Source organism: Danio rerio, chromosome 23 (assembly GCF_052040795.2).
Source record: "Danio rerio strain M-AB ecotype USA chromosome 23, GRCz13ab, whole genome shotgun sequence".
In the NCBI taxonomy this organism is placed as follows: domain Eukaryota; kingdom Metazoa; phylum Chordata; class Actinopteri; order Cypriniformes; family Danionidae; genus Danio; species Danio rerio.
The window spans coordinates 50,129,063-50,140,000 of record NC_141043.1 but is presented as its reverse complement, the minus strand read 5'-3'; the positions used below and the strand labels follow the sequence as shown (position 1 = coordinate 50,140,000).

The following is a 10,938-nucleotide window of genomic DNA, read 5'->3' as shown; positions in this document are numbered from 1 at the left end:
GGGTCAGTTGGTGTTTCTGTGTGGAGTTTGCATGTTCTCCCCGTGTTGGCGTGGGTTTCCTCCGGGTGCGCCGGTTTCCCCCACAGTCCAAACACATGTGGTCCAGGTGAATCGGGCATGGAAAGGGCATCCGCTGCATAAATATGTACTGGATAAGTTGGCGGTTCATTCCACTGTGGCGACCCCGGATTAATTAAGGGACTAAGCCAAAAAGAAAAAGAATAAATGAATGAAACTGCGTTGCAAACATGTGCACCTGCAACTTCTCCTCTGGAGCTGTAGAAGCAGAGTTCCAGGCTGTGTTCTATTTCCAGTTATCCCCCCTATGCCCTATTCGTTAGGAACATTTAACATTTATTTGAGAAGTTATTTACCATAAAGCATTAAAGTAATTTGTTTTCAAAGTATTTTACAGTTCAGTTTTAGCGATCTTCATGTTTACAGTTGTGCTCCCTTCGCAGTGCACATGGAAAACATTGATGTTATTTGGAACACAGCCGTGGCTCATGGCGAAAGCTATAGGTGACCTATTATTTACAAGGGTACGCTATTACGCTAATGCTGTTAATGTATAGTAGCTTATTCAATAAATATCTGTACTGTATATGACATGCGCCTGAGGGGGAGAACAGTTCAACAATGTCATTAGCACAGACGTTATGCTTATTTTTCTGCACAGGAGTTGTTCCTCCAGCCCGTTTACAGCATCATTATTGGCCTTTTACATTATAAATAACATGTGACAGAGAAACTACAGTTTTGGGAACACTCGTCACTACATCGCTCTTTCCCCAATCGATGCATCTTACTATGATAGTTCAGCCGTGAGTTACGCCGGTGTTTGGGAAACTCAGCCCTGAACTGAACTGCAGAGCTCTGGTGTAAACCCGGCAGATACAGCGCTGAAGAACTCACAGCCGCTCACATGTGCAGAGACAGAACACATGTCAGAGTAACAGACGGATCTACACGCAGAGACGAGGCGGGAGCAGAGGTGTGTGTGTGTGTGTGTGTGTGTGTGTGTGTGTGTGTGTGTGTGTGTGTGTGTGCGCAGACCGCCGCCTCTCATTCCGCATCTTCATCTGGACCGCAGATGCTGGGAGAACACAAGGGCTGATGGGTAGTCTGTGATGTCATGGTTGTTGGTAGCATTAGTGTGGTTTGAGGCTCTGCATCGCTTCATGATGACTGTCTGACACATTAAACACTTCTCAGACTTAAAGGAAGAGCTGAGGCGCTGCAGAGTTCATTATTAACCCTCGTCAAACACGCCTGAGCAAGCTAATCATCCCACACACACTATACCCTCATTCCCTGTTCACTACGGCAGTCCACTTGGAGGAGAGACTGAAGGCGAGTGAGGGAACTGGAGATCTGGAGGGGGGGGGTAGTTGATAAATCTCTCGTTTGATTTTCAGATTAGTCTCTATAATCCTCAAATAATCCTTGTGTTTTGGGGAATATGCTTATTTTACAGCTCCCTCTACAGTTAAACAGTTAAGTTTGATCATTTTACTTCACTCAGCCCATCTCATCATCATCAGGAGCATTTTAGCTTAGCTTAGCATAAATCATTGATTCGGATTAGACCATTAGCATCTCGCTCAAAAATGAACAGTTTTGATAACAGTTTCCTATTTAAAGCTCGACTCCTCTGTATTTACATTATTTACTAAGACATGAAGGTCACTGGTTTGAGTCTCGGCTGGGTCAGTTGGTGTTTCTGTGTGGAGTTTGCATGTTCTCCCCGTGTTGGCGTGGGTTTCCTCCGGGTGCTCCGGTTTCCCCCACAGTCCAAACACATGCGCTATAGGGGAACTGATCAACTACACTGGCCGTAGTGTATGAGTGTGTGTGTGTGGGTGTTTCCCAGTACTGTTGTAACCCCTCTGGTCCTACTGCACCCAACCTGCTCCAAGCTGGAATCAAACCAGCGACCTTCCGCATGGGAGTCTGCCAAGGAGGCTCTGGCCTCTGCTACACTGGGTTGGGAGGGCATCCACGGTGTAAACCATATGCTGGAATAGTTAGCGGTTCATTCCATTGTGGTGACCGCTAGTGAACAAAGGGACTAAGGGCGTACTCACACTATGCTCAGTGCCCAGGCCCGTTTCCCAGGTCGTTTGAGAAGTGTGAGTGCTCTGAATCGGGCTCAGGTGTGGTTCAGTTGGCCGGCCCAGACACGGTTGGTGGAGGCGGGCCAGGGCGCGGTTTACTTGGGCTCAGGCACAGTGCATCATCGATGATGTAAGCGTACTCGGGTCCGGTTGGTAATAATGCAGTGTGAGTGCAGGCCGAGGGGGAGAGGGGATGGGGGACAATTGCACTTTGGCACGATTCAAAGCAATTGTGCCTAATGTGAGCGCGCCCTAAGCCAGAGGAGAATGACTGAATGTACTAAGGTTGACAGTTGCTATTTTCTAGCCTAATCTGTCTAGAAGACTCTCTCATTCTGGTGTAATAATAATGGAATCTTTGCAGCCGCAGCGCAATATTATGCAGCACCTGAAAGTAGTCCCCAGCAAGGTGCTGCCTAATATCATTACGCCTGCAGCATTCGGACATGCTAAATCCTCCATTTGTCATGATCACATGACCTACCCACATCAGTTGTGTTTGCTTCACTCCCGTTCATGAATTCTTTAGCTGGTCATTAGAGGATAGTGTGTCATTCATTAGATGTGCACTACTGAATCTCACTAGCAGGTCATCCAGGTTCGTCTTACATACTATTCATACTACATATGCAATTAAGTGTCTTGGTGTTGTATTGGATCATAAAAGTAGTTGGAAACCGCAACTTAATAATGTGATATCAAAATTAGTCCAAACTGCAGCAGTAGTGTATAAAGCCAGATTTACCCTGCACAGTACATCAATGTATGTATTATATAACACACTTATGTTGCCATATACGAGTTATTGTGTTGAAATTTGGGGGAATACATATAAATCTGACTTGTGATCTGTATGCACAATGCAGAAAAAAGTCATTAGACTGATAGAGCACCCGGAGGAAACCCACGCCAACACGGGGAGAACATGCAAACTCCACACAGAAACACCAACTGACCCAGCCGAGACTCAAACCAGAGACCTGAGTGCTGTGAGGCCACACTGAGACGCCAGATTGTGCCGTCAACCATAGTTATAATAATAATCCAACAAGAGGATAAGTAAAGCAATATTGTTTTTGTTTGAAATAAGATTATTCTGCTTGTTTAAGGACATAGATATGTACACTAGATGTCACCTGGCCTATTGTTGTCTATTGGACGGAATGCGTCAATAGCGCCGCCATCTTGCTACAGGGTAGCGCTCCTTTGAAATGAATGCGGGACCAATGTACAGTGGAGGCCTGTGGCCATGCAAAGCCAGAGATATACACATATACACACATATATCTATGATCAGGAGTTTTCCTGGATGTTTGTATGTAATTTTGTTTGTAATTATGAAAATTATAATTTGACATCACTTTTCTACATTGATGGATCAGTGACGGCACGGGCATTCCTGACAGAAAGCTTGTGTTTGTGTGTACAGAAATGTACTATTCACCCTCCCTGTTAAATCTGATCTGATCATGTCCTGAAACACAGCTCCTCTCCTGCTTTCACTGCTCATACTGACGGAGGGAGCGACTTGTTTGTGAATGAATCCCCCAAACGACTCTTTCACTAACGTTAGCCGACAATAATAGAAGTTTCTGGCAGCGCAGCATCTCGTTGTCATATTTCTTTGGCATTGTTTGCTGATTTTATTCAACAAAACTAGCATAAGCCGAGTGTTTAGTGTGAGTTGGAGCTGCTTTGCCGTATGGTGAATGCAGTAAGTGACTGTTATCATCAATAACGTTACCTGATTAGCACAAAAGTTCAGAAACAACTGAACCTATGAAATGTTCTGCCTTTGTGCTTTGTTTCTTTGTTTGCTCGTTACTACACCTGTAGACAGCGCTAAAGTCCCGCATCTTCACGTAATAACACTGTCTTGACTAGTGCGGTTGAATGACATTTGTCCTGGGAGCACTGTACCAATATGGCGGCGCTATTGACGCATGCTCAGGGTCCCTATGCCATATCTGGTGTATATATCTATGGTTTAAGGAGAAACTCTCTTCATTTGATCTCATTATTTCTGAAAACCAGACGATGTGTTCTGCTTGTCTAGTAAATGCTCCTTGATTTAAGAGTTCATACATATTTGGACCAGAAACAAGACACAGCGTCTCAGTAAGAGCAGCATTACTGCGGTGTACTTATCCAAACTCTCTTACCCTGCTGCTCACCGCTATTCTCTCTCCATCTCCAGGTGTAGATCTCCTCCATCATCTGGGTCTGTCGGGCCTCAGAGAGCGTCCCTCCTCCGGGTCAGCGCACCTCAGCTCTGCGTCTCCGCCAGTGCCCACTCTGCCTGCCGGTGTGGGGGTGACCCTGGCCCGGGACGCCCTCAGTGAAGCCCCCAGCGCTGGTCTCCTCCCCGCAGGCACGGAGCAGGAGTTTTCCATCATCGTGAGCTTGAGCTCCTGGAGAGCCAACAATGCCTTTCTGTTCAGTGTGCGGGACGCCGGGGACGGGCTGCAGTTCGGCATACAGCTGCTGCCCGGCCGGATCGCGGTCCACACCGGCGGGAAGACTTCGCTTTACTTTAAACATGATGTGCAGGATGGACGGTGGCACTCGTTCGCTGTTGGAGTGCGGGCCCGTTCTGTCTCTCTGTATGCGCTGTGTGGAGATGTGCATCACGAGGAGCAGACACTGACCCGTGTGCAGACGCTGCCCGCTGACGGACGGCTCACCGTGGGCCGCATGGACTCCAGAGCGCCGCAGTTTGAAGGAGCCTTATGCCAGCTGGACATCTACCCATCAGCCCAGGCTGCGGCACACTACTGCCAGTATCTTAAAAAACAGTGCAGACTGTCGGACACCTTCCGATCTCAGTCCCCAACAGGATCCCCAGATCTCCAGCTAAGCTCTTCAGAACCACAAGTCATCCCCCGCACCGACTCTAATCCCTCAGCACTCATCCATCAGTCATCGACGAGCTCTCCACTGTTGCGCTCTCGGCATACAGACCCGTCTACAAGATCACCGAGCAGGAGATTTAATCTGGACACCTCCACCAGAAGCCCAGGCAAGAGTCTCGATGCTGAAAACGAGACCGAGGATCATCATCTTAAGAAGCCGAGAGCGACTCGATCCACCCCAGATCTGATCTCCATCATCAGGCAGAGCCGTCTTAAAGATTTCTCCAGATACAATGGAAGATCCCAGCAAACCCAGAGCGAGGTCAGAGTCAACAACACCGTCCTGTACCGGCAGGAGAGCAGCTACAATCTGCTGGAGCGATCAGAGGAGCAGGACCCAGGGTACTCCGAGGGTTACGGATACGACTACGGTTTCGAGGAAGACGAGTATTTCTTCGACTATGATGGATTCGTTGGTCCTAAAGGAGAGCCGGGTCCTCCAGTGAGTACGCTTTGATTGTCTTTTCTCGTGTCTTTTGAATGACTCTCATCGCCTTTTGAAGTGCAGGATCAAGTCTCTGCAGGCCAGAGCCACGTCCAAATTACAATGAGCTGAAGCTGATTTATGGCTGTTTCTGGAGGAGCTGTGTGAGGGAGCGTGCACTTGGCTGTGTTTCTGCGAGCTGATCAGAAGCGTTCTGGGCAGGAGAACAAGTAAATAATTTGTCAGAGACAGCTGGTGATTTAGCAGCAAGGTGATGGTTAGTTTTGTTCCTCCCGGACTTACAGGTGGTTATAATAGTACATGTCGAGATGCCGCCGGTCGCTCCTGCTGTAATTTGACTGATGTGCTAATTTCTGCATCTATTTACAATGCATCACCCAGCAACACGATGAGTCGGCTGTATAAAGCACTGCTGGTTGATGTCATCCTGCGTTTAAGTGATGTTTATGAGCTGAGCGCAGGAATACCTCCACAATGCTGGAATTAGTAGACTCCGGGATTTCTTTCCGAGCTGCAGGCGCAGAAACGCTGTGATTGTGAGTGTTAACGGAACAGATTAGTTTGTTTGTGAACTGGATTTCTGTGGAAAATATGCCAGCGTGGGCTGTCAAGCGTCAGCATTTCACTTTCCTCTCCTGCTGTAAGTGTAATTACGCCTCGAGGGTACAGTTCAGTCAATGAGAGGCTCGCTGCTAGTGTTTCTGCAGCTCAGGGTTCAGTGACGTCTGTAATACTTCACTCTGTCAGTAATGCACAGCTCTCTACTTCATCTTAACCCAGCCCAAAGAGACGAGCTGCTCTCGCTTGATGGATTTTGGAAACATTTAAAGTTTAAAACTGAGGAACGTAAAGGCACAGCTCACCCTAAAGTTTACTCTCCCTCCATACCAATCTAGTTTGAGTGTCTATCTCCAACAGAACAGAGGAGGGTGTTGAACTGGCCGAGGGTGGAGGAAACCGTTGAATGCAATCATTTTGAAAGCAGGACAGGGCGGTGACGCAGTGGGCAGCACGTTCACCTCACAGCATGAAGGTCTCTGGTTTGAGTCTCAGCTGGGTCAGTTGGTGTTTCTGTGTGGAGTTTGCATGTTCTCCCCGTGTTGGCGTTGGTTTCCTCCGGGTGCTCCAAAGACATGTATAGGTGAATTGGGTAGACTAAATCTGCTGTTGTGTGTGTGTGTGTGTGTGTGAATTAGTGTGTGTGGGTGTTTCCCAGTGATGGGTTGCAGCTGGAAGGGCATTCGCTTTGTAAAACATATGCTGGATAAGTTGGCGGTTCATTCCGCTGTGGCGACCCCTGATTAATAAAGGGACTAAGCTGAAAAAAGAATGAATGAATGAATTTTAAAAGCTAATGTGCATCTGTGTTTGACTGCTTATTTCCCGCAACTCGAGTCTGTTTTGAGGCTGGGTTTGCTGTCTGATGTTGGGTAGTGTAAGGACAGAACTGTGATGTTTCCCAGAGTTTATTCTGACCAAAATTGCTTCTCGAGGGGCTCTGTGTCAACATACTGTCACAGTCTAGGAGACTGTAGTAAATCTGTCAAATGATCAGCTCTAACTCCCCTCTCTTGTGTTCACAAGTTTGTTTATAAAGATAAGTGTAAGGTAAAACAAGGTAGATCACTCCTCTAAATCCCCTTTTGCTAATGAATTAATAGTTAGATTTTCTCTGAAAGAATCCTGGCTAAAACCAGATGATCGTATAGAGTCTACACCTGAGGGATATCATCATAAACATGAGCCTTGTGTTGAAGGTGGAGGTGTTGCTGCAGTATATAGTAATGTGTTCAGTGTCACTCAGCAGTCTGCTTTCAACTATAACTCCTTTAAAATAGTAGATCATATCAGTGTACAATGCCAACAATTAATCTCAATTTAAATCTGTATTGGCCACTGCATATAGGCCTCCAGGAAACCACACGAAAGGAATTCAATAATGTGTGATCAATTAATGCAATATCTTCATTTCTATTGCATCTCTTGCAACGTAGATGCCAAAGCAGAAAATAAGGAGAATAATAAGCCGTGATATTTAAGACTGTGAGATATTCAGCTGTGTAGTTCATTATGAGCAGGGCCAGACGCCGGACAGATTTGGCTGTTTCTGTGCAGAATTGTGTTAAAAATATGCAGATTTATGCAGAATTATTTTGGGAGTATCATAACTAAAACCTTAAGGGCTCTATTTTGTCGGTCCATGCGCAGAGCGCAAAGCGCAGGGCGCAAATGCTTTCAGGGCGTGTCAGACGCGTTTTTGCTAATTTACGGACGGGAAATCTGCCTTGCGCCGTGGCTCATGGGCTAAAAGGGTTGAGCTTATTCTCTTAATAAGTTATAGGTGTGTTTTGAGAATAAACCAATCAGAGTCTCATCTCCCATTCCCTTTAAGAGTCAGCTGCGTCACGCCAAGAGCACATTCACTATTTACAGCACGCAAAGTAAGTCTAAGTGGAAAAAATGAGCATTTCACAAGCAAACAGTTCACAGCTTATTAACAGAACACTGTTAAACAGAGCATCTACTGCGTGAGAATGAGAGATAATGGATCACATTCGCTCTTGGATAGGGAAACCTTTACGCACAGACATCATCTATAAATAATTAATTTTGTTTGTTAAGCGCAAATATTCGTTTCAAAACTATTTCTAAATTCAGTTCTAATTTCCAGCAAACGAATAAATGAACAATAATAATGAAGTGTGCTCAAAAACCTGAGTTATATCCTAAAACACATGCTGTGCCCCATATGCTCTAAAACCTGCAGGAGGACAAATCTAAGCTTGTTTTTAATAAAACAAATATAAATATGGATATAATAAATAATACTGCTAATAATGATAACATTATACAAAAGCAAATTGTTATGAATGAACTGAAAAAGCCTCCCGAGATGAAGAAGACATAAAAGCAGTGATTTTTCATATTTATGTAGGCTAGAAAATAATATGTTTTGTAATATTTTAATCCTTTATATTTATATTTTATATCTATTCTTATTATATCCCATATATATCCTTAATATTTACATTTTTTTCATATGTAAAGATATTTGCCTATTGCTCTCTTGTGTGTATTAAGCAGTGTGTAAGTGAGGTGCAACTCTGTGCTGGAGTTTAGACCGGGTTAGTTTTGGTCTAATGAAAAATCTATTATAGTTTCTCCAAATAGCAACACGCCAGCGGTCCGCCTCAGAACACCTTCCTTTTTAGAGCAGAACGCCTATGGGCGCACATATAAGCGCTAATGCATTTGCTATTTAAACGCCTCAAAACCACTCTTGCTCCAAGCTGAAACTACCAAAAGACTACTGCGCTGCGCCTTACGCCACACTGCACTGGGTGCATGATAGAGCCCTAATATGTGAAATAAAAAGTAACACCTTTTTAACTTTTATTTCATGTTTACAATCTAAATCCAATATTTGGTAAACAAAGCAAGTCTCTCATATATTATCTCCTCTAAAAGACAGAAAATATGACTGTACACACTGTATTGTGCATATATCAGAAGGATATTTTCATATGAGTCAGTAATATTACTGTAATTACTTTAGAAACTGAATAAATCTAAACTTACACACATTTGCACAGGTAAATAAGCAGAATTAATGATGGGCTAAACATCTGCAGAATTCTGCGCGCGCAGGTTCAGTGTGGGCCTAATCCTGAGCTAGCATGAGCTCGTGCTGTGCGATATCCATAACTCTGCAAACACTTCTGCTTCCATTAAAGCATTGTGATCAAAGCTTGGCCACTTCTAAATACATGAAATACCCTCAGCGGGGTGCAGGACCGTTGTTTATCAAGTATAGGTCAGTAGGCCGGAGTGAATAACTTCAGTCACGCCAACAAACGAGAGAGCCAGGAAGCGGATGATGATTCTGGAAGTGCTCCTGATGACGGCCTGAAGAACTGATGTTTAATTCATGTTTGAGCAGTTGCACATTTGTATGCCGAACACTGAGGCGTTCGCATGATTGGTTAGTGTGAGGATATGTGGATATGAGACATGAGTTAAGGATATTTGTGTTGGACGTCACCTGAAGTGCTCTGTGTTGGCGGAGGGATACGCTGCATTCCTCTGCAGATTCTGTCCAAACGCAGCTCTCCTCGGCTGCTCTGACTCTAATTACACCTCCGAGCTACAGATCACTGAGCGAGATGGAAAGCATCACCATCGCTGCTTCTGCAGCCCAGAAATCAGTCCCATCTTTAATATTTCATTCTGTCACTTGTTCAGAGCGGGATTAATCTAGCATAAGGGTGCTGGCGGGTTATGAGGGCCTTTATACACTTTACAGCGCTGGAAACAGGCCGATTTGATCAGTTTTACATTTTCATTTGAGTCATTTCAGCTTGGGCAGCACGGTGGCACAGTGGGTAGCAAGAAGGTCTCTGGTTTGAGTCTCGGCTGGGTCAGTTGGTGTTTCTGTGTGGAGTTTGCATGTTCTCCCCGTGTTGGTGTGGGTTTCCTCCGGGTGCTCCGGTTTCCCCCACAGTCCAAACACATGCGCTATAGGGGAACTGATCAACTACACTGGCCGTACTGTATGAGTGTGTGTGTGTAAATGAGAGTGTATGGGTCTTTCCCAGTACTGGGTTGCATCTGGAAGGGCATCGCTGTGTAAAACAAATGCAGAAACATATGTAAAACATAAGATGGTGGTTCATTCCACTGTGGTGACCCCAGATTAATAAGCGGACTAAGCTGAGAAGAGAATGAATGAATGAATGAGTGAGTGAAAGATTAATTTCAGCTTATTCTACACCACAAAAAAAGGTTTGTAGTGCAAATATCTGAACATTCTTTAATCAAGAGCATTGTCTGGAGGGCGTTGTGTCTTGTTTTCAGAAATAAAGTCAACATGAGCTGAGTTTTTCCCTCAAAGCAAGCTACACATCTGCCGGGGCGAAATAATCTTGTTTTAGCTTTGACATTAGAATATTTGATTACCCCAGTGGCAGATCATTTAGCTTGATTTAAGGAATTAATCATTTCTGAAAACAGCACAATACCTTATACTAAATGCTGCTTGATTCAAGAATTCTTAGATATTTGGAGCAGAAGTGAACATGTTTATCAGTGTACGGCACTTTTACAATGTAGATCGCAATGCACTGAGGAAAGACAGTCGGCTTGTTATTCTGTTTCTGGGTTGAAGCCGCTGCTCATTTGCATTGAGAGAATATTCCTGTATGACCACTCTTAGTCCTGTCACACATTAGAGTGAGTTATTAAATGATGGTGTACTCAACAGTGTCTGCACCTGCCGCATCACACACACACACTGATTCACAGACCATTTATAAAAATCAGTCACTCTCTGGCCATCAGATATCAGCCATGGATATATAAGTATATATTGCGATCATGACTTTCATTAGTATAACAGCGCTTTGTAGACGTTTATTATTATCATTTGATGAGTCTCCCCATACAGTTTAATACAGCCCCCCCCCCC

General features: G+C 44.7%; 1 protein-coding gene across 3 annotated transcripts in view; it reads left to right on the top strand.

Annotated features, from left to right (window-relative positions):
* col24a1 (collagen type XXIV alpha 1) overlaps nt 1-10,938 on the top strand; it is a 140,791-nt gene that overhangs the window by 18,459 nt on the left and 111,394 nt on the right. For all 3 annotated transcript variants that reach the window (XR_015524176.1, XR_015524177.1, XM_087307931.1), the window contains exon 3: nt 4,315-5,471. Coding sequence is in view for 1 of the 3 variants with exons in the window: in XM_087307931.1 (XP_087164057.1) it covers nt 4,315-5,471 (1,157 nt within the window). In the remaining 2 variants the exon portion in view is untranslated. The remainder of the gene's footprint in view (nt 1-4,314; nt 5,472-10,938) is intronic.